Source organism: Protopterus annectens, chromosome 10.part0 (assembly GCF_019279795.1).
Source record: "Protopterus annectens isolate FY-2018-M chromosome 10.part0, PAN1.0, whole genome shotgun sequence".
Lineage (NCBI taxonomy): Eukaryota > Metazoa > Chordata > Ceratodontiformes > Protopteridae > Protopterus > Protopterus annectens.
This window is the reverse complement of record NC_056744.1, coordinates 754,176,848-754,202,053: the sequence shown is the minus strand read 5'-3', so window position 1 is coordinate 754,202,053 and position 25,206 is coordinate 754,176,848. Positions and strand designations below refer to the sequence as shown.

Genomic DNA, 25,206 nt, shown 5'->3' with positions numbered 1-25,206 from the left:
TCCTCCCAGTTATTTCTTCTTGCTGACTAAATTCAAAGTCCAGGTGTCACGTCATTTGTTCATTTCAGTGTATTCTGCTCAGGCAATCCAGCCAATCTTCACAATAGAAAGTCCCTCCATGACTTCAATTCATTCAATTTTACCTCAGCAGGGATAAGGCTAGGATCCCTCTGGATGACATTTGTCCAGCGGAGGTTCTGCACCAGACCTTTACTTCTTATCATCAATATCCTCTTCCAAGGACGATCTTCTTAGATCCTCTAGGATTCTCTGATCCCTTGGCTTCCATCCACGACGCACTAATCTGATTTATTTATTTATTTCTGGTCCCCACACATCACTGTCATCTTCACTTTCTGGATGTCTCAGATGAAAGGGATTATCCCTTCTCGGGCTTCCTAAGATATTTAAGACAGATATGCATAATGTTGTAATGATACAGATAATGAAGGTGATAAAAGTGGCTAGGTAGACATGGCTTCTATAGCAAATGAGCTTAGTGATAACACTGTAGATGTTTCTAATACTACTGGTAAAGAGGTCAAGAAAAGAAAATTGATGGAGGTGAACAGTCTACAAAAAAGGGGAAAGGGATAACCTAACTGTATATTTTCTTAATGTTAATAGTATTATTAATGATAAAAAGGCATTTAGTCATACTGGAAAGTTCTAAGACTATTCCTGTAGACATTTTCTGTCTTTTGGATGTTCATTTGTTGACTCCAAGCCAACAACACCAGGCACAGGTGTTGTGGGGTCATAAAAGTATTTGTTCCTTTGGCCAGGATTTATGCAGTGTTATTGCCATACTGTATAAAATAGTTTAACTTTGTTAGATTCAATAAATTCCTATTCCTGGTTGACTTCTTATATGTTATTTCAGAGGTCTTTCAGCCTCATCTGTTTTATTGCTATATATGCACCTACTAACATGAAAAATTGTAAACAATTCTTTCTTATGTTAAAGCCATATGGGTCTATTTCTGTGATTCTATTCAGCACAATAATGCACTTTTACTATCTTGTGATGTGTAGAAAGCTTTTGACACAGCAGTGCATTCTAGTTTATGGGTCAGACCATTAATTAAATGACATTTGAGCAAAAGAATTCCAGTCTATAGGAGTGTTAAACAAGGGTACCCCATCAGTGGCATGTTATTTAGTTTAATTGTGAATGCTGTTTTTACTGAGTGTTCTGGCCAGTGTTTAAGCTCTCCAGTGAATATAATACATAAGGTAACCTTACCAACTTTTATTTATTGATGATTTAAATATTATTACTAATAATGAAGGAGATTTCTTGTCTTTCTTTCAAGCTTTAAAGTATACCTTGAATAGTGTAGGATTGTTCCTTAATATCTTGCAAACTGTAAAGGATTTGGAACATCCTCCATTTTTTCTAACATCTCCTTTCACACGGATAGCATACAGATATTTCGTATGTTAAATGGAAATGATACCATCGCATTACAACAGTGGGACAAGTTACTAAATATGGTCAACATTATTGTTAGTAGCTGAAAATATTTTCCCTGTCCTTCCAGAAAAAGTAGACCCTTACATGTGCTGGAGAAGCTTGCAGTGTATTCTAGTACAATAACTCTGCTGACCTAGCTAAGATGGCTTCATTGGTCTTCCATTTAATTAAAACTTCCAAAATTTCATTTTTATGTAAAGCTTATTAAACCCTGTACCTCACCTTTAGGAAACCAATTCAATGCATATATGCAGTATATGTAATCAGTGGGACTTTACAAGTTTAGTACTAGGCATTGTAGACTGGGGGATGTTTATTTCTGACAGTGCATATCACTGGTGTATTTGACACAAGCCATTGTTAGATTAACAAGATGGAATCATCTGTTGTCAATAAGAGATGCTAACCTCCTGGATAACTGGATATTTTCATGGAATAGCTAGGAAGATGAAAGTCTGCACTGAGGAATGCATAATCATACATTGTAGCACAAAGAACTTAAGGAGAGACTACTTCCTTGGATGAGATATTCCTCCTAGCATACAATGCAGAAAAAAAAAATCAGTTTTGGCAGGCAGCAAAACTGTGTCAAAGGCAAACTAAGTAACCAAATATGCTGATGATAGAAAAATGGAAAATGGAAAATAATTACTTCAGTATAAGATGGTAAGTTCTTTAAGATATTGTACAAAAATACACACTTCTTGCAGTAATAACGACCTTACCATTAATATCAGGAAATAAAACATTATGAACTTGACAAAGGTAATTACAAAAGAAATTGAGCTATATAGGGCAGAAATTTTCAACCTTTTCTATCTTGTGGCACACATAAACTAATTGCAAAAATCTTGTGGCACACCAAAAATATATTATATTTTTTTGCCTGACAAAAAAATAGGTAATTTTCCTTTTTTTTTTTTTTTTTTTTACATGCATTTAATATTTAATGAGATATCTGAGCTTGATGTTGTTTTAGAATGTCTTTTGTGCAAGGCTGAATTTTGGACAGGCATACTCTTAAATTTTCTTCCATGGTTTCCAGCCGCAGTCTATTTTTTGTTCTTAATATTATTCATTGCAGCAAAGCTTGATTTGCACAAATATGACATGGAGAAAGGAAGATCTATTGCTTTTTTTTGTAATATTGGGAAATTCACTTTTAAGATAACCAAAATGAAGCAGTATCTGTTGTTGAATGTTCAAGTTTTAATCCTCTGTCATTTCTTATCTCTGTCAACTCGTCCTCTTCTGTAATATTCAAATTTACCAGTTTGCACGCATTTAAGACAAATGGATCTCTTATCCAATCCAAGTATGATATGTCAACTCAGATAAAATATTTTTCAGTATTTATACTTAGTAATCTTAAAGTTTGTAAAATTAGATCTATAAGACTTCCATCCAGTTTCCACCTTTTCATTAGCTCAAACATTTCTACTGCATTTTCTCTTCTGATTCTTTCCTTCCCAAAGCATTAGTTTTTCTTTAAAAGCATTAATTTTGTCAGTGGAAGTAAGAATATTTTCACAGTCTCCTTGCATGCTTTCATTAAGTGTGTTCAAAGACTGAAACAAATAAGAAATAAATGCAACATTATTGCATCAAAGCTCATCACTGAGAAAATCAGCTAACTGAGACTGCTGAGCTGTCAAAAAAGTTAGAACTTCCTCTTTTAGTTCATAAAATCTTAATAGAACTTGACAACAGGATAAGCACCTAACTTCTCTTTATTTATTAATTTATTGTATATTTGTTTACCGGGAATGTTCGACTGGACACAGGACCCTTTTCAGTGGAGGCCCAGGTAGAAAAGCTCCAGTTACAAGGATAATGTCAACATATACTAGCATACATAGAGTTCCAGTTAGACATTTCAGCAGTTTAAGAAACATACAGGATACTAAATCACTGACAAATAATGCAAAAGTAGAAGACATACATTTCATTTAATGGAAAAAGGTCCTATCGTAGCTCATATTCCTACAGTTGCAGTTGAAATAATTGTGAGGGTTATACACCTATACTATACCAGATGTAGTTGCTACAGATGTGACTGAAATGATAAAGAGGGTTAGAAACTTAACATATGAGGTTACTACATCCTGTTATTTAAATAAAGAGGGTAGAAGATTGTTTGGGAAATCAGGAAGGCCTAATCCAGGGAGTAACAGGAACACAGCCAGGTGTCCACTAGGTGTGATATGAGGAGATTTTTGAATTGTGAAAGAGAGCTGTTAGACGTTATTGGGGTTGGCAAGTTGTTGGTTTAAGTTTTTGAAGTAGTTTTTTTACATTTATTACAGATACTGAACCGTGAGGTGGAGTCTTGGGTTTTGGTGCTGTTCTAGGGGACAAGAGAGGTAGGGTTACTGTCAAAGCTTTGAATGTTTGTAGGGATTGGATAGTTTCTGTGAAGAATTTATTAAATTGTGTTGCAATATTATCAGGATTGTTGGTTGCTGACAGGGCATGGGTGGTGGATTTACCTGTTTAAAGTTTATTATAACTGCTGCCCAGAATTTTTTTTTTTTGGGGGGGGTGTATGTTTATTTTGGATGTTTTGATAATAGCTGATTTTGTCTAATTTTATTTTTTTTTTCTTTTATTCTGAAGTTCTAGAGATGTTTGCTTAGTTGTTTGTGTGTTGTTTTTTTGAAATTGTTCCCAGGCTTTGTCTCTGGCCTTGACTAGGGATTTACATTCTTTAGTTAGCCAGGGTGCATACTTAGATTTTATTCTGATAATTCTAGGGGGAGCATGGGAGTTTAGTATGTCTAAGAATGTGTTGTTGAATGAGTTAACTGCATCGTCAAAAGGTAACTGAGAGATTCCCAGTTACAACTATTTAGAGTGGTGATGAAGCAATTTAAGTTGATTTTTTTTTTTCTAATTAAGAGGAAGATGGGTTGGATCACTTGGTGAGGCCAAGTTCTAAGAAGGAAGGTTGGCTGATGGGTCACTTTGACTGTCTGGCAGACAACTTGATTGAGATGCCTGAGAGGAGTTGCTAACTAAAATCCAGTCAAGAATTGACGTCTTTTGGAAGATTTCTCAGTCCTTGTAGGGGAGGTGATGAGTTGAGTAAAGCCATGGTTTATGTGGGAAGATGGATTTTCTGAGGAGCAGTTAACCTGATCTATATTGAAGTCTACAAACAGAATTGTTTCTTGTGGGAGAGAATTGGATATCCAGAGTAGTATGTTTTCTAGAGTGAGGATATTGTTTCCTGGTGAAATATAACCACCAATAATATTAATGTGTTTTTTGGGATAAATTTTTAATTTCAAAAATAAAAGTTCAGCATTGTCAGATTCAGGAATGTTTATGTCTATGTGGTCTAGAATTAGGTGATTTTTAGGGTCTACTTCACCCTGTTGAAGGCCAACAATATCGAAGCTGATATTGTCGGCACCAAAATGTCAAAAGCGAAAGTCATCACGCGTGTAAACGGAAATCTCTGTAAGGGGATATTTCCACTTACTGCAATGTAGTGCGATCTTGGAGTTGGTATATTTAAGTAGCGGAGGGTGTGGGGGGTGCAGGGGGGCTTGCCCCCCTGCATAGAGCAATTTGTGTTGTGTTTGGGTGTTTTTTTTGTGTGTGTGTGTTCGATGTTCGGGGGTTTCGACATTTTCATGTCGATTATTACGCTGTCGACAGTTTGAGTTTTCAACAGCATAATATAAACACGATTTTTAAATATAGCTACTTGTCCGCCCTTTTTAGATTTCCTGTCTTTTCGTATAATACTGTAATCTGGGGCTGTTATTTCGTTGTTGTTAATATTGTATAGAATGTTGTTAACTTCTGTATGGAATAACAACTGTGTATGAGAAGCTTCCATTGGGGAACATAGTGCTGCAAACAATCTTGATTGTAACGGCCTGCTTTTTATATAATTGACAGTTGTGACATTCTCGTCTAGTACTTTTTTCAGCCAGGGTACCAATGATTTTGACGCTAGTACTTCTCTGTGGAGAAAACAGTGAGTACAAATTATTCCAGGATTCTTTTTTGAGCCAGTGTAACAAATCCTTTTAAACTTCATGACAAAGAGTGAGCAACATCTGTACAAATACTGATGCAGGACAAGTTATGTCAATTGCTAGTCCCTCAACCAATAGGGGCCTTGAGTCCAGCCAAGATGGCATCATCATGGTTTGTATTCAGGCTAGTCAGAGCATCTGTGATACAGTACCTTGCCTCCATGATAATTCTTGTATTTACTTATTCAAAATAAAATGGAAGCAAAGTGACTTTTGGTGGGTTGTAGATGGACATTTTCAGTGGCAGCAACAGCAGGTGATAGAAGTAATCCTTAAGTTTTAAAAAGCTAACTATCTTTTAAAAAAAATATTGTGGCACACCCGTTGACCTCTCAAGGCACACCAGTGCCATGGCACACTGGTTGAAAACCCCTGATATAGGGGGATTCATGAATTTACTGCAGTGTTTACACATCCATGTACACATCAAAGTAATCTCTTGGCATTCAGGAAGGGCCCTAAGATGGTGCTGCATGGTATTCTGGTATTCTAGCACAAAAACATGCAGCACTGCATATGGCTAGACCAATAGCCATGCTGAATGCTAATGAGGCAGTCTGGGGGAGAAACATATGCTAATTAGTCATGTGGTCTCTTCCTGGAACTACCATCTACATGCTGAGTGATTCAGGAAAACTGTCTGCCATACCGATCAGTATACCTGGCCCTGCCACTTCTTGGTATTGAACACACCCAGAAGGCTTTGTTGGGCTCCCCACCACAACCATGGTACAGGGATCAGGGGTTAGGGGGAGCAACTAGACAACAGGAATAACACATTTGTGAACTGCCCCAAATTCCCCAGCAGCAGTATGGGGATCAGGGTGGGCAGGGAAACATGAGCCACCAAGAATATATTTTTCTTAATTGCCTTAATGGCATCAGCATCAGTATGGGAAATGGGAGATTGGGGGAATGACTAGACAGCATGGGTACATATCACTAAAGTGCCACAATGACACTGGCATCGGTACAGTGATTGGGGTGGGCATCGGAATCACTATCCACCAGGGTTACATATCACTAAACTGCCACAATGGTACTGACATCAACAATAGGATTGGGGGGAGCAGAGATATCAGGACTTTTGCAAATGAACCATACTGGTACTTAAACTATTATGATGATTGGCAGGAAGGGAGCTACAGGAGGAAAGACAGGTCAACGGGACAGGTATGAGGACAGTGATACAAGTATGTGTGCTATGTTTGAATATATATTTGTGTGTATGGGGGAGAGTGACTGTAGGGGGAAATGTCAATAGCTACATAAGCATCAGTTTACTACTACGACGTGCAGATCAGCAATGATTTACATGTCATGGTAATAACTGCAATTCAGAGACATGCAAATTTTCTGATAACGAGGTCTTACTTTATCACAGCTAGTAGGTCTCTGAGTCACAAATTACTGTATTGTGGGCACTGGGCCTTTTTAACATGAACCATATAGCTCAAGCTATGGTCTTTAATTGAATTCCCAGGATATCATCAAATCATAAAATGACACATAAAAATGACACCATGATTATTGAGCTAGGGATAAATGTAATCAGTAGCTTAAATTCTGACCAGTGCATATCTACTGAGTTCATTAAAATATTTTTTGTAGGTCTTTTAACAGGTACTTGGCTGCTCCTAGGAGATCATGCTCCAATTTATGCCTCACTGGCCCAGCCTATTATCAAATACAATACTGTATTTTGTAGCTTTCAAACAAGTCACCTATATCAACTTGAAAATACACAATGGTTACTTACTAAAAATCCACAAGGTTGGAAATCTTGATTTATTGCATTAAGAAATGGTTCAGGAATTTTAATTCTATTGTTTCTTAGTGGTAACTTTGAGATAAATTCTGGCTGTCTATAAGGCAGGGTTGATGATGTTCTATTTAAAATCCTATGGCTGCAGTACACATCTTGTGGCGCTAACATCATATTAGGGAGAATAATATTGAAAATAAACATCAGAAAAAGAACAAAGGTGACAGACATGTTACATCTTCCAAGATTACCGACCAAGTTTCCCTTTGCAATCAGAAGACATCAGGTCAGTCATTAGCTTCCTTCGATATACAACTGTATGTAAATCTTACACATGTATACACACACACACACAGATACATATATATATATATATATATATATATATATATATATGTGTGTGTGTATATATATTTTATATATATATATATATATATAATTGCAGTTCACCTGGTCAAATGTTCATACACTTGACTAACTGAGCTGTGTAGTCCATGTACTATTTACTGAATGTGTGTACTGCTGAATAGTCATTTCACCAAAATAGTTAAGAGGGTTGGTATTTGGGGTGGGAGTGTACCTGTGAGTATTTGTTGTTTAGGGTTAGAGTAAGCGCTAGATAAGAGGATAGTTTTATTACTGTGTATGTATAATTATGTATGGAAAGTGTGCCTGAGTGTCTTGTGTTGCGGTACTGTTATGAAAAGGTTTTTTGTAAGGTAATATGCAGTGTTGGGATAAGGAGTGGGGGCAAGATTAGGATTCGTGTTAGCAGGCGTAAGCAAGGGATGTGATAACCCTAACCTTGCCTCTGCTTCCTTGACCCTAACCAGGCACAATAAATTAAAAACACCTTTTCTCCAACAGTATTTCTATTCAGATAAAGTGTGTCTTTGGTACTTTTATACACACACACACACACACACACACACACACACACACACACACACACACACACACACACACACACACACACTGGGGAAGTAGAAAATTTAAGCATGGGGATATGGCAATCAGTCTTCTTGAACACAAGTCGGTTATATGTTTGGCATCTAAACTTACAAACTTATGGAATATGGAGGAAGGTACCTAGAAGTGCTGATAAAACCAATTGCAACAAGAAAGTGGCAAAACAAGCAGGGTGCATGGATGTATAGCTGGAATTATGGACTCCTGGTAGCCAGAAGCCTTTTTCCCTTACCTCAAGCATTGATGAGGATATATCTGGAGTACTATATGTATCTCTAGAATCATTAAACTGAAGAAGGCCTTACAATGGCTGAAATGGTTCTGATAATGTTAGCAAAAGAATTCATCAAGAAAAGGAAACAAAGTAAAACAATAGTTTGATGTTGGGGGTCTATATTAGATCAGCGAATGCTTAAAAAAGCGAACGCTGATTGATAAAACTTATGTAAGTGAAAGCTTAAAATATCAAAGCAATAGAAACCTGAATTTTTTCCTAGGGAAAGAATTTTTTTGTCCATTTCTGTTGCTTCGGTATTTTCAGTGCTGTGGTGGAAAGTTACGGGTCGGGTTCAGGTAAGTGTGCAATTGTGTGGATGTGAGTGTTAGGGCGGGTTAGGTGAGTTAGGGTTAGGGCGCGGGTTAGGTATGTGTGCGATTGTGTGGACGTGAGGGTTAGGGCGGGTTAGGTGAGTTAGGGTTAGGGAGCGGTTGAGGTGAGTGTGTGATAGTAACGGACCTTAGGGTTAGAGTTTGGGTTAAGGTAAGTGGATAGTTAGTGGTGTGTGTATAGTTTAGTGTAGGGTTAGGTGTCAGATTTTAGGTGTATGTGTGTGGATTGCTGTTTGTTTGGTGTGCTTGTGTTGTGTGTATGTGTTTTGGATCAGCGATTTTTTTTCCCTGGGAAAAAAATTGCTGTTCTGACAGTTCAGGATTGTAAGCTTTCGCTTACATAAGTTCGATTAATCAGCGTTCGCTTTTTTAAGCGTTCGCTGATCTAATATAGACCCGATGTTGGAATATTAGTTGCCTTGTATGAAAAAATACAAGCTGTTTATAGAGCCATAGCTAGGGAAGGGAAAGACAGTGACTGCCCTGGATGCAGATTGTTAGGAGGTATAACTGGCACTTTGGAGTAGAATGTAAATCAATTTTTCAAGTCAGTAATGAGATTGGTTATGCTATGCAATAATACTTATAGTCATTTAAACAGGTTGGGGAAATTGTGCTGCTTAATTTTCTTATACGGTGTGTGTGTGTGTGTGTGTGTGTGTGTGTGTGTGTGTGTGTGTGTGTGTGTGTGTGTGTGTGTGTGTGTGTGTGTGTGTCTGTGCGCACATGTGTATGTGTCTATGTGCTTGAGTGTATCAGGAACTGTCAAAAACTCTGGCAAGGAGTTCTTTGCAACATTTTTGAGTTATGTGGAGACATAATAGTTCTTTATGTGGAGGACTGTATTTCTTCTTGGTCTTCAACTCTTGTTGATAGAAACACCTGAGAGATTGCTTAGGGCAGCAGATGACTTATCCCAAGCTATGACTGCTTCATCCTGAAAATGCAAATACTCAAAACGGTTTACCTTCATATGATCGCAAATGGTTTGTGTGATAGTGCATAACATTGGCCCATATAAGCGAATTTCAGAACGTGTTCGTGGCACTATGTCAAAATTCACTATGTGGAATCCGGATGTTGAACAGATGTTATTCATTTGAATGGCAAATTGCATTCGCAATTCAGCTATTTGAACATCTGTGAAGAGACATTCTGGATTTTTGCAGGTGTGCATTTGCTCAATTGTTTGTAGCACAAACCATCTGCGACCTTATGAAGGTAAAACAGTATTTGTGTTGTACCCTGAGGTGCCACAATTATGAGCTTTGTTGTATTAGTAAAAAAAGTTTGCTACTGCAATGAGGCAAAGTATTACCTATGATAAAAGCTCTTCAGAGACTTGGTGTTTTTCACTAGAAGTAGCTAGTGATATTTTCCACTGCAAGCAGTTTACAAAGAATTGGACATAAAGCACTGCATAGTTCTTGTATGTGTGCAGTCCTATGCGCATGTATGCTTTAAATAATTTTTGTGCATTGAATTTGTTAATATTATTTTTATTAAGATACAAATTAAAGAGCGAAGTAGATCGAGCATAAATACTTACTGTAACTCCTGTCACAGATCTACTGCATTCCAGTGACAACCTTTTCTTAAATCTTATGCAGTACTCTACTTTCTACCTCAGATAACTCCTCTCACCATTTCATGGTATTCCTCATCAAGTCCCTAATAATTCTAACAGCTGTGCTACTATACTTCTTATTGCTACACATGCACAGTAACGGCTGTACTGTTATACTTCTTACTGCTACACATGCACAGTAATGGCTGTACTGTTATACTTCTTATTGCTACACATGCACAGTAACAGCTGTACTGTTATACTTCTTTCTGCTACATATGCACAATAATAGCTGTACATCGCTACACATGCTCAGTATCCTTAATCACATTCCAGTCTCCTTAAGCAGATATCAAATGCTACAGTATCTACAAAACAGAGTACTTAATAATAATATCATATCTATATACATTGTAACAAAGAGACTCCAGTGTGTTATTAGTAGCTAGGCTTCACTTTGTGATAGCTAACCATACTATAGTAGTATACACCTTAAACTCACATAGCCAAACATAGCTGCATATTACCAGGTACACGTCTGTATGCACGGCAACTGAAACGTTAAACCTCATATTACTTCATACCCATCATTTCCTTCCTCACCAGATTTCATACTGAGCTGTTAAACATTTGTACATTAATATTATTAATATACACCTTAGCTTTGCATATCATATCATAGGTAAATGTGACCAGGTATAACTGCATACTAGCCGACACTGCAGCTTCTTTTCACACTTTACTGATCATCCATCGTTGCTTTCCCCATCTATCATTTACATAATATTAAAACATTTCTCTTACTATGCTGTTCCATACTATCTAACCACTCCTTTAAGTCCCCTCACCATAGTTCAGTTCATGGCATGAAACACCTATATAAATATCAGACCACTTTACATATCCATTAAAACTTGATGGACGTAATGTGCAGAATGCACAATCATACCTCTCAACCTCTTAGCGCAATCAATCTGGACAAAGCCTGTCATAATGGGGGGACAAAGGGCCAAAACTAGGGACACATTTTAAATATTGCTCTTATAGACTTAGAAAGTTGCTAGAATAACAGGATTTGTTTTAGCATGCTTTTTCTGAAGGATATGAATTCTGAAACTCAAATGCACATAATTATTCAGTGACTTTAATCCTTAGGTCATCCCAGTGATTTGTCAATTTTTATGAGGAACAGACCAAAATATGTGGCAAAAATCTGGACATTTTGCAAAAAATTGTACAGTCAAAAGATATATGCATAATAAACTAATTAGAAAATACAGCAAACAAGATTCTAGATCCTATCTAACCCTAAACATAAATTCCAACAAAGACATTTCTAACTTTAATAGGTCTAGCATCTTTACTGTTCATTACATCAAAGACACTGAACTTAATCCAGACTCCTTGCTAACTCTACCACCTATAACATTGTAACCCACAGCAACAACCTGAACAAATAGCAGCAACTGCAGTAACATTGCTCTGACCAACAACCAAGCTTCCTCCCTGCCATTGTTTATTCAGCATTATCAAGCATTACCAGGCACTACCAGGCATTACCAAGCATTACCAGGCATTACCAAGCATTACCAGGCATTGCCAGCATTACCAGGCATTACCAAGCATTACCAGGCATTACCAGCATTACCTAGTATTACCAGCATTACCAGGCATTACCAGCATTACCAAGCATTACCAGGCATTACCAGCATTACCAGGCATTACCAAGCATTACCAGGCATTACCAGCCTTACCAAGCATTACCAGGCATTGCCAGCATTACCAGGCATTACCAGGCATTACCAGCATTACCAGGCATTACCTAGTATTACGAGCATTACCAGGCATTACCAAGCATTACCAGGCATTACCAGGCATTACCAAGCATTACCAGGCATTACCAGCATTACCAGGCATTACCTAGTATTACCAGCATTACCAGGCATTATCAGCATTACCAAGCATTACCAGGCATTACCAGCATTACCTAGCATTCCCAGGCATTACCAGCATTACCAAGCATTACCAGGCATTACCAGCATTACCTAGTATTACCAGCATTACCAAGCATTACCAGGCATTACCAGCATTACCTAGTATTACCAGCATTACCAGACATTACCAAGCATTACCAGGCATTACCAGCATTACCAGGCATTACCTAGTATTACCAGCATTACCAGGCATTACCAGCATTACCAAGCATTACCAGGCATTACCAGCATTACCTAGTATTACCAGCATTACCAGGCATTACCAGCATTACCAAGCAGCTACCTTTATAAAATGACTGGCAAGTTCAATATAGCTTGTATCAGCCTTAATGGTATAAACAACAAATGGGTCAAACTTCAGGCTTGAATCTTATGTTATAGACTGTATTCTAACACTTACTGAAGGATGGTTTAAAGATGAATTTATTACATCCTATTAAATGAAGAAAAACATTATTCCTTTTATAGTAATCGACCATCTCTACACAAAGGAAGAGGTGTTTCATTGTTAGTTAATAAAATCTATCTAAGCCAAACAACCCTAGCTCACAGAATTGCTGGCCTAGTATAGTCAGATTTTAACCAAATCAGTGTTGTAGCTACTTTCTTTAATATTCTTGAAGAAATCCAGCATAGATGATTTCTTTTAAGACTTCTTAGATGGAGTGGGTCCTATTTGCCAATGCATAAAAAATAGGACAAAATTCAAATTGAAAGTCAGTAAACAGCAATCTTAGCAAGAGCTGAGAAAATTCATCTAGACATCTAATTAGTACTGCTAAAGCCGCCTTCATTAGAAATAAGCAGAATGCACTTGTAGTTAAGCCAAGAGCAATCTGGAGATCAGTTAACTCTCAAATAACTTACAGAACACCTCTAATTCCACATCACTCTTACAAATATCTCCCAACCATACTGAATTACTCAGTTTTTACCGAGTTTTAGGGTCCAAATGAAGGGGTGCCACGATTCCCGAGTGACACCCCTTAATTTCCGATTTTTTTTTGCTTTTTTTTATGTTTTGAATTTTCCACGCTGTCAGAGCTGACGTCATCACATGCGCGATGACGTCAGCTCCATCAGCGCTACCAGCCAGTCGGAATTGAGCTCAAGGAGCTCAAGTCATCATTTCCAGCTAGCTGGCTGCGAGCGGGAATTACAGGCTGTCTTTACTTTTTGAATTACAGGCTGGCTTTAATAAACTACTTTGCTTGCGCCAAGAAAAACTAAACTGCTTTGCTTGCTGGCTGCCAAGAACCGAAAGCTTTGCCAAGAAGGATGGGCTGGTTTTGGACATTTTTGCTGCTGCCGTAAACGGACTTTTACTTTGCTGGTAAGGAAACAACAAACGATGTCTGTGTGTGTATGATGTAGGGAACACATATTTTGTTTGGGTTGACAGAGTATGACTAGAACTCATTGCCTTTAAAACAAGAGTCAGTCTGATCTCTGGAACATAAAGAATATCAGTGTATATCATTTTAAGAAGACTCGGTTATAAAAAGATTGCAAGATTGTATTTGTGTTCAGTAAAGACAATAAATGCACAAATGTTCAATCTGTTACTAATATCCTGTCAAAGAAAAATATAGTACCAATCCCTGTAGAAGTAGAATAATATGAGTGAAAGCAGTTCACCCCATCAGATGCAATTGAATCCCTTTATTTTATCATTTATTCGCTCTCAGTCTTTAAAGTAATTTGCCAAAATTCGTGAGCGGCTTCTTGATTCGTAGCAGCATCACTCTCACTTCCATTTATTTTTGCCGTTCATCGTACTGTAATGAAATCAATATTGTCATAGAACAAATCTACGTGACTGGCAGGAAGACTTCCATGTCTGAAAAAATGTATTTCTGATTCAATAAGCAGAGCTGATGATGCACATTTTAGATGAGTGGATGGCAATCACCTCGGCAACAGCATTCCATGATTTTTTTTTGCCTAGTCAGTTGTTTTTACCAAAGGAGGTCATATGAGTTTTAGCAGTAGGCTTTGATAAATACTTCTAATAAAGATGTCTGTAATGCATCAAATGACATGAGCAGTGTGCCATACGTTTGCATGCTTATCCAGAATTGCAGCAGTAGTTTCCTTATTAAATGTTTGGGTTCTGTGACAATACAGCACAAAAATGGATCCAACATTACCAAATGCTTCTAGAATTCTGTAGTCTGAAGCATCATTTGCATGCAGGTAATAGTTTCTTTAACCATTGTGTGGCACTGGTGACAAGCTTGCACAATTGTTGCTAATTCACTCCTCCAAATTCTTTGGTTCAGTTCTCATTTGTGATGCCTTCCATGAAGAACTTGCACAGCTCACCCATGCCTCTGCACGTTTTCACTGGGTGTTCTGATTTGCTTCCATATTACAAATACATGAATGATGCTGGCATTACTCCATATTGCCCCTAGATGTTGTGCTGCATACAAGTAAGGGTGTGTGTGTGTGTGTGTGTGTGTGTGTGTGTGTGTGTGTGTGTGTGTGTGTGTGTGTGTGTGTGTGTGTGTGTGTATGTGTTCATATCCTGTGATGGGTTGGCATCCTCCTATGGGATTTATTCTGTTGCTTTGTACCCAGTAATTCCCTGAATTGAATTAAGAGAGTAATCAGTAAATAAATAAATCTAGTTGGTCTCCTAGCAAGCTGGGTGGATTGTAAATGCTGTATGGGGATTTGTCTAAAAAAAGAAGCCCCTGATTGAGTAGTCATGAGTTACAAGGGTCAGTCATAACATGAAGCCAAAATGATGCATCTTTGCATCATTCTGTGACTAGTGTGACCTGAGTGCTTGTGGTCTGAAATGTTCTGAATCGGGCAGTTTTGTAATTATTGGTTCATGCATCTTCTTTCATTACCTACAGTACAACCTACTGGAAATATGTTCACTCAAACAATAAATTTAAAATGTGCTCTGTCTAACAAGTGTTCTGTATTATACAAGGCATATAGCTTAATAAAGTCAGGAAGGTGTATCAAAGAAAAGACCACATGTATGTTTCTTGTTTTGTGTGCAAGGGGGCCAATGATTTGAAAACAGCCCAAAGGTAATCTTTATCCACCACTGGCCAGATCATGCATTTTCTTTGGATGTGGTGCGGGTTTCAACGCTGTTTCAATGAATGTGAGTTTCAAGGGCAGAGAAGTTTTATGCCAAGTCTATTTTCATCGTGAGACAGTACTGCTTTATCAGATGTCTGTTAGTGTTTGTGCATTGATGTGCTGCAAAATGTAAAAATAAAATCCAAATAATCATTGTAGAAGTAAAGCAGTATGCACACATTAGTGTTTATGGTAAATGGGGCGAAATAGCCAGATAATGGGACATTGGAGTGGCTGCAGGGGGACTCTGGTGCCATATTTTGGTTGTCTGTTCTTCAGTATTTGTTCGAAAGTTGGTATCCCACAATTCCATTGGAGTGGGTGGGGTTACGTACTTATGTATGCAAATTACATGTTAATCAGCATACAGATTTGTACCTATTTTTCATGGGCCTTGTCCAGATTTTTGATGTTTCCAGGTTGAGAGGTATGCTCTTACACCAAATGAAATTAGAAATCTCATTGTAAATGCCCCCTCAACACCATATTCTAAAATTTCTTTAATTAGTTCTCCACTTCCCAAGTGGAATTATTTCAACATGGATAATATCCTTTATTCTACTTCATAATTCTCACTATAAACAAATAAGTAAATAAATACATGCATACAAACCATCTTACTGACATCTTTAATTTGTCTTTAACAACAGGAACTTTCTCCCTTGCAGAAATACATACTTTTCATACCAAAAAGATTCATTCTGCAAGGCTCTCTCTGAGTGTAGACGTCTCACCGTGCTTTTCCCTCTGATAACAAAATATTCAGAAAACTTCTTTAAGATCAACACTGTGAACATATCAGAAGTTTTGCCCTACATAATAAACACCAATATGGATTTGGTCAAGGATATAATACGATGACGACCATCTACACTGTGACAAATTGACTATGTGAAGCTATGGAGGTGGGCCAGTTTGTGAGTGCTGTCTTCACTGGCACACTCTTGAACTTCTAAATCCAACTAGGCTTTGAGGTATCAACACCTATGTAATTTAACTCCTAGCTTATTAAGAGAATCTTCAAGGTTACCACTGGAACCCAGACCCCTTGCTAACTCTAGTAGGTTAGAGTCCATCACAGCTCAGTTTTGTACATCTTTTAAGCTTCAAAGCTGTGAAAGCAATAAGAATCAGCATGTTTATTCCAGAAATTGAGTACTGTCTTCCCAGAACTGCTCTCAACTCCTTATAAAATGTTAACACATTACAAACTGCCTTCACAAAAATATTTTGTTCCATTACTCTATCCTGCAGCAAGGAACAAAACAGTCTGACCTTTTAAAAAATAACTGGATTTTATTACTGCCATGAAATCATTTAAGCTAAACTTACTAACATATAAACTTGTCCATACCTTTTCATTCTGTTTATCCTTTGTTGACCAGTTTAGTCCCACTAGGCTAGTAGCCTCTTTTCAGGGAAGACCTGAGGTATTATTTATACTACTATTTATACTAAAAGTGGCCAGGGCATCAGGGGGCTCCCCCTTCTCTTTTCAATAGGTGCCATGGTGTCTTTTACATCCCACTGAGTTACCACTAACTCAAGCACATGAGGCCTCAGTTTAACATCTCATCCAAAGGACAACAGAATCAGGAGTTAAGCACCCCTCTTATGCTGCACTGCAATTACTCTTACTTTCATACTATAATCAATGAATTCATGTTCTTAGTCCTACCGTCTTTTTAGAAGATGTTAGGAAAGAAAGCTTTTTTTTTCAAGGATTAGTCCAGAAGCACAGACTGCATTCCCAAAAAAGAGCCCAAGCTGAGTGTTCTACATTCAGAGAAAAAGTTGCCAGTTCTGATAAAATGAATGTTAAGTGCTGCTACTTCTAGGATAAGAGTTAGCAGTCCTTGCAAACACCTTTTTGTCCATGTATAAATCTCACAATAATTATAAAACCTAAAATTTAGGAATTTAAAATGCTATTTTTTAGGTCCCTAATCTCAAAACACTACACCTATCATCCTCCACATTTGTGCTAGGTCACTTGTTAAGCGTATTTTCCTTTAAGCCTATTGTACCTACTTTGTCAGGGTGTACAACGAGTACTGCCTTCCGGTAGACTTTCTTAACTTGTTCTGGAGTAACAAGATCTGCCATGCTAACAGGTTTCCATTTGGTCTCTCCCTCCCAGAGCACTGTGTGCATTGTTGATAGAAGAGCTCTTATATTTCGTTCTTTCCCTTCAATCCAGTCCAGTATCTGCAAAAAAGAAAACGTTAGACTTTGCTATAGTAATAGCACAAATATGTGCATTTTTTTAAGTAAAACAAGAAATAATGCTTCACAATGAAGTTATATCCTTGTAAAAAGTTTGTTGTCTCTGCTTAATTAGACCTTTATTTTTGTGCCCTCATCTTTGTATCGTTCATCATGTATATCTTCATTTGCGTAAATTATTAAATATCATTTTACAGACTTTGCAAGCCTGCATTTGCAGTCTAGTTTTCTAAATTAAAAACAGTACTTATATTATACTTTATTATAAAAAAGGGTGACTTCTGCATAAACCATTGGCATGAAACCATGGCAATATCAAACAAATTAGGCCATTCCAGACCTCAAACTTGAAAATTAAAGTGGAGAAGAGCTGCAATACTCATAACCTGAAGAATTCACAAAATGCTGATGTGCCTGTGTGCATTTGTACTATCAAGAACATGTTGTTGCGGCATTGTGGCAAAGAAGGTTCTCTTCTCGTAGCCTTTAGAACATATGATCAGTGATGGCAAATTACTGATAACAGAAAATTGTGATAGTGGCCAGGAAAACAAAACAGAACAACGTCTGGTAGTGTTGTTGTTGTGAGAGAGACTGCTGTATAATGTAACATCCCTTACGCCTCTGTGTAGCGAAAGACCTTGGGTGGAGTAGCTGCAGCATATGTTGTTTGTCTTTCGGCTTTTTCCCAGTAAGGGGTCACCACAGCGGAACTCCGGTCCACTAATGATTGGCAGTAGATTTTTACGAAATGCCAAGGTGCCAGCTCGACGCCCAACCTTCAATGAAGGCACGCCCATTTACGCACACATGTCTTTCGAACGCTACCCAACCACGGGGAGGACTTACATTATAGCATATCTATTCTTCCAATGCATGCACTGAAAGAGCAAGACCTCCATTAAGTGACGCTTGGAGTACCAAATCTCTCAAAGACCGTTCCTCTATACAGGGGCCTACTACAGTAGCATCTAATTCATCACATAAAGAAATATTCCCCAGCTGAGATTAAGTGTATCATCCTCCACATGAATGACAGCAACAGTTTAACTGGAACTTAATAAAAAAGCCTCTCCAGTCATCCACCCACTGCAGGTATGGCCTCCTCCTAATGTCACATTAAATTATATTGGAATGAGGTTTGTCTGTTTCTTAGTAGTACCAGTTCTATTTATGGAAATGTTTCCAAGTGGCATATCTATTAGCATTTCATACGTTCCACTGACAAAAGCACTGTCTTAGTAAACTGCATACATGATTTCCTTATTTATTTATTTATGAACTTATTTATTTTTTTTGCTAAAAGAAAAAGGTTTCTCAGATACTCACAAAGCGTCACACAATGTATCTAAGGCAGTGTGTAAATGACAAAGACTGCACAATCCAATAAGACACTCCTTTTCATATAAGCTCATATGTAAGTATGCATTCTGTCAGCATTTAGCTTTAGCATCCCTCCAATAAAATAAATAAAATGGTGTATCTCTATAGCTACCTCTTGACCTGATTATCTGCCAGCACATTATCCATGTCCCTTACCTTCAATGCAACTGCAAGACCCTCATGCTATTCAACCCATTGACTTCTCTTCAGTCTCTGAAAGCTAAGTATGAACCAAAAAAATATGTATTTCAGCAAATGATAATAGTGTGACTATTTCTTATCATTCACCCATTTTCTGCTTTACCCTATACATCTCATAGGTTATTAGAACCCAAATGCAGCAATAAGGCAGAGAAGTAATACTGGACAGGATACTAAATCCTCTACAATGCATGCACTTACACATACACACACACACACACACACACACACACACACACACACACACACACACACACACACACACACGCACACACACACACAAACACACATGCACGTGCACACACATGGATACACAATCACACAAAACACACATATGCACATGCATTTGCACGCCTGCACACATGCACATACATGTGCGCATGCACATGCACACATACACACACACACACACACACACACACACACACACACACACACACACACACACACACACACACACACATATATGCACACATGCATACATTATTATTAAACATACCACACACACTCAGACAGGGAACTTGGATACTTACCATCTCATCTACAGCATGTCTTTGGGACATGATTAATCAGAACAGTTAGAAAAATCCCTCTTGGAGACAGTATGGCTGTGTAGACTCCACAGAAAAGGCAAACTAGCTGAGAAATGGGGTCTATTTCAGTTGGTTGATGGACTAACTTGTCGAAACTGACATCGTCAAGACCACATGACTGACAATTTAGTTCTGTGATCAACAATAACACTAGCGAGCAAAACAAAACAAAGTTTTGGCAGGAGATCAAGCCTCCCTATACTTCCCACATATGGGTGCTGTATCCCCCTCTAATAATATATATCAACTCTGGCAGCACACTACAGTGGAGGGAAAGGGCACATTCCCCAATCCCCACCGTGCCACAATTTCAGTCAAAATAGTCAACAAACTAAATTGTAGATCATGTGGTCTCAGCCATGTCGGTTTTGACAATTTAGTCTACTGACCAACTGAAATAGATCCAGGAAATGAACCAATAACCAAAGTGCTGTGATGCAGAAATGCTAACCTTTTAAACACAAATCTTAGACTTACTGTACAAGATGACCATTCTTTTCATTTAAGAACCAAGACAGAACAAGACAAAAATAGGCAAAACCAAACCAACTGCTTAAATCCAAACAGGAAAACGACCAAAACCAGTTGACCACTGCTTTATTAACAAAAATTAGCACTTCAGTGTCTTTATAACATACACTTCTTCAGAAAAAAGTACATTCCCAAAAATTCAGTTTAAATAACCCAGCAATAAAATCACATGACCCATAAACACATCTATACAAATCAATTCTTAAAGGCATCTTTCTCACACTTTCAAATATATAAATATGTATATACAAAAGAAAAAAGACATATCCTATTATATCACAAATGCATTAAGCATGTTATTAAAAAATGCAACATATTACCTTAAATACAGTGAGACATAAGCCTTAAAACACAAGCTATAGATAAAGACTCATTAAAACTGGGGGTGATGTGGCATTTAATTTCAGTTGTCAGTGCAACTCCATATGTTCTAACATATCATGCCACGGCCCTCCCAGAAAATTCCGATGTATGGTGTCGATTCAAAAAAATAAAAAAACATGATCTGGATGTTTTTGTAAATGACTATACAAAGCATTAGTAGATCTCATGTGTTTGATGTCATAAATATGTTCATAAATATGCTCTCTAAAACTACGAATAGTTTTGCCAACATAAAAACATAGGCACATTTTACATAATGCCACATATATCACTCCCATTGATTTGCAGTTACAGAAAAAATGTGTTTTTACTTTCATAGAAAAAATATGTTTTTACTTTCACACCATTAATAAAAACCTCATGTTTCTCTAAAATATACTGGCACAAATTGCAGGTGCCACACTTGTATAAGTACAGTGAGTCTGTTAAGTAAGGGACTTACTTTTGTCCCTACTATACACACCAGAATTGAGACCTTAATGGTGGACTTAAAACTGTATTTGAGAAAACTTAATTTCAAATTGCTATTTAATGGTGTCTACAATAATTATATTAATATTTTAAGAAGGAGTGTTTTAATCCTTTGCTACCCACACCCTTGGTAATTTTTGAAATATCGTGTGACTTAAATTTTAGGGAATTGCTAAGGGGTAATAATGTTAATAAGTGTGGAACAAATTTGACTATTATGGAACAACGCTTATTGAAAGAACTTATGCGCAACAAAATGATTAGAGTCATGAAGCCAGATAAAGGGGGAGGGATCATGATTATGAATAGAGGGGATTACCTTAACAAAATGTTTGAACATGTGTTGGATGAAGATTTTTATGAGCAGATTCCTCTGAGTTATATCAATTCATGTTATTCTAGAATTAGATTTATCTTGTTAGACATGTTGGAACAAGAAGAAATTACTAGAGAAATCTATGAATTTTTAGAGGTTAAATTCCTTGTGGTTCCCCACCTTTTTGGGATCCCAAATATACATAAATGCTTGTGGGATCCCCCCATGAAACCTATTGTGAGTGCTAGAACTTCTATCGCTTACTCTATGGCTGTATACATAGACAAAAAAGTAAAAGCACTGGTGTCTGGTTATTCTCATGTTATGAAAGACTCTTGGGATTTTTTAGAAAAATTGAGAAAGGTAAAATATAGTACTAGTTTAGCATTTGTTTCTATTGACATAGTAAATTTATTTAATGTTATTCCACAAGATGTTGGAAAAGAACTGTTTCATGATTTTATTCATGAATCAGGTGCTTTTAGTGCCAACGAGATTAATGTTCTTGATGCAATGTTAGATGTGGTTTTGAAATATAATTTCATCCATTTGGATGGGCAATTTTTTCAACAAAAAATAAGTGTTGCTATGGGCGCAAACTGTGCCCCAGTGTTTGCTAACATAGTCCTACTTCAATGGGAAAAGCAATATATATTTAATAATGACAATGTTCCACCCTACCATTTTTATGCAAGGTTTTTGGATGATATTTTTATTGCTTGGGATGTTAATAAAGTAGATACAGATATATTTTTGGAATATTTACATTACACTACCTATTATTTAAAGTTCACTTACCATTACAGTATAGTAAGTATTAATTATTTGGACATGTTAATATACAAGGATGATATGAAAAGAAGTATACAGAGCACTGGGTTTAGAAAAGCAACACACTCCAATAGCCTTTTGCACTATAGTAGTTGTCATACAATGCATCAAAAGAGAAGAATCATTAAGGGACAATATATAAGGTTAGCATGCATGATTTCCATTGAAGAGATGTTTCTTAAGGAATGTGAAACCTTGAAAGGTATGTTTACAACTAGAAGGTACCCACCTGATTTAGTTGATTTAATATGGGGGGAAGTCCTTCAGAAGAGACAGCAGAGGGAAGTAATTTCCATCTTGGTAGATAGTAAAGCTTTAGTAGATCAGAGAGAACCCAATGCTGAATACAATTGTTCATTTATTACCACCTTTACTGAGGAATATGGTGTTATTTGGAACATTATTATGCAAAATCGGCTTGTTTTTCGAGCATTTGAAGGGATATCTGATATTTTGGGGATTAAACCAGTATTTGTTACTAGAAAAGCTAAATGTATTAAGAATATGTTGGAGTCAGATGACAAATTGTATACTACTATTAGTGAAAGAGCTTGGGGTACTTACAAGTGTGGCACCTGCAATTTGTGCCAGTATATTTTAGAGAAACATAAGGTTTAATGGTATGAAAGTAAAAACACACTTTTTCTGTAACTGTAAATCAATAGGAGTGATATATGTGGCGTTATGTAAAATGTGACCAAGTTTTTTTTTGGCAAGACTATTCATAGTTTTAGAGAACGTATTTACGAACATATTTACAACATCAAACACATGAGAAATACTAATGCTTTGTATAGTCATTTACAAAAACATCCAGTGTATGTTTTCTTATTTTTTGGAATCGACACCATACATCGGAATTCGTTGGGAGGACCGTGGCATGCTATGGTAGAACATAGGGAGTTGCATTGGCAACTGAAATTAAATGCCACATCACCCGTCAAGTTTAAATGAGTCCTTATCTATAGCTTGTGTTTTAAGGCTTATGTCTCACTATATTTAAGGTAATATGTTGCCTTTTTTAATAACATGTTTAATGCATTTGTGATACAATAGGATATGTCTTTTTTTTCTTTTGTATATACATATTTATATATTTGAAAGTATGAGAAAGATGCCTTTAAGAATTGATTTGTATAAGTGTGTTTATGGGTCATGTGATTTTATTGGTGGATTATTTAAACTGATTTTTTGTGAATGTTCTTTGTTCTGAAGAAGTGTATGTTATACACACACAAAAGGGCTAATTGTTGTTAATAAAGCAGTGGTCAACTGATTTTGGTCGTTTTCCTGTTTGGATTTAAGCAGTTGGTTTGGTTTTGCCTATTTTTTCATCTGCAGTGTAGCTTGATAGGTTCATAGGTATGTAATAGACATGCAGACTATAGGACCATTGAAAAACCTAGTGAGTGGAAACCAAGTTTTCTTAGGAAGTATTAGCTGCTCTTTTCAAGGAGAAATCCACAACAATGTACACATTCCAGGGTGGATTTATAAAGGCCCATGCAGCCATCAAGGTTTATCTGAAAGGTAGCTGATGTGTTGATTTAAAAACAATTGATAAAGACCTCAATTAGCCTTTCCAGCTGGCTTGCAAACTACTTAAAATTATAGCCAAAAATAAAAAAAAACAATGAAAAAACAATAGGAATCCAAGAAGACATTTACTGATACTACACTTTGTTGACAGAGCTTTTGTCTTTTAACAACAGTTCTTCAAACTGTGGCCAAACTTATTAAGATCTTCATGCTATTACAATGGGTTTAATGTGTTCACCTTGGTTTTCTATAGCTGCCTGCTTTCTTTTGTTTTAATGTGCTGCTTTGTTTGACATGTATAAGAGGTCTATTACATAAAAAGATATGTTGGTTTAGAACTCTATCATACCAGCATGATCTATTTATATGCTGATGAAGGTTAAGATCTTTGATGCAAGTTTTCATGGCAGAGAATGCTAGGTACACACCACAGAAAAGAATCCTGTATGAGATGGAATATAGTGACAGGGCTTTTAATTTATCATGGTAGTTTAGGGAATTTAGTCCAATAATTTACATGTTTAGGAATATCTGGGGCCTTTCCAGCAAAATGTTTTCAGAAGTACAAGCAAAAAGGGATGCTGTGTTTAATGCTACGTCTGATGAGTAATGCCCACAGAAGAATTACAAATTATTTATTCCTGGAGGAAATCCCTTTGAAATTTAACTATACCAGGTAGAATGATTTCTTGACTATGATTGAAAGATGGTGGTCAAAGGAAAGTTTATTGTCAATGAAGGTCCCCAGAGAAGTTTATAGGTTCTTAGTATGCTTATGGACAATGAGACCATTAAGATGCATTGCCGCATCACCCTGTACCACCTAACAATATCTTCCATTAAGCAGGTTTTCCTCATATAATCCAGTCACCCAACCAGTCATCCAGACTGGTTTTAAAGATCACTAGGGAAGTACCTTGTTTGATATGTAATGGCAGCTTTTTTTTTTTTACAAAAGGGGAATATGTTGGGTTAGGTGTCTGTCATGGCACTTTGTGATTTGATGCGGTGGTGTAGGTTTAGGCCTCTAGTGCAGGTGTTTTCTTTACCACTGGTTCTATTTAGGTGTAGGAGTTCAAAGAATGCTGGGCCATTCAATGCAAAGAAGTTACCTTAGCCACTGAACTCACTGTGTACACTGGGCAGATGAGCTGTCAACTCATTAGCTAACATAGGACCATTACTCAAATATATTT

At 37.0% G+C, this 25,206-nt stretch overlaps 1 protein-coding gene across 2 annotated transcripts in view; it reads right to left on the bottom strand.

The window, feature by feature from the left end:
* The window catches only part of DNAJC6 (DnaJ heat shock protein family (Hsp40) member C6), a 953,450-nt gene that overhangs the window by 43,262 nt on the left and 884,982 nt on the right, over positions 1-25,206 (bottom strand). For both annotated transcript variants that reach the window (XM_044085567.1, XM_044085566.1), the window contains exon 18: positions 17,567-17,743. In XM_044085567.1, coding sequence (XP_043941502.1) covers positions 17,567-17,743 — 177 coding nt within the window. The remainder of the gene's footprint in view (positions 1-17,566; positions 17,744-25,206) is intronic.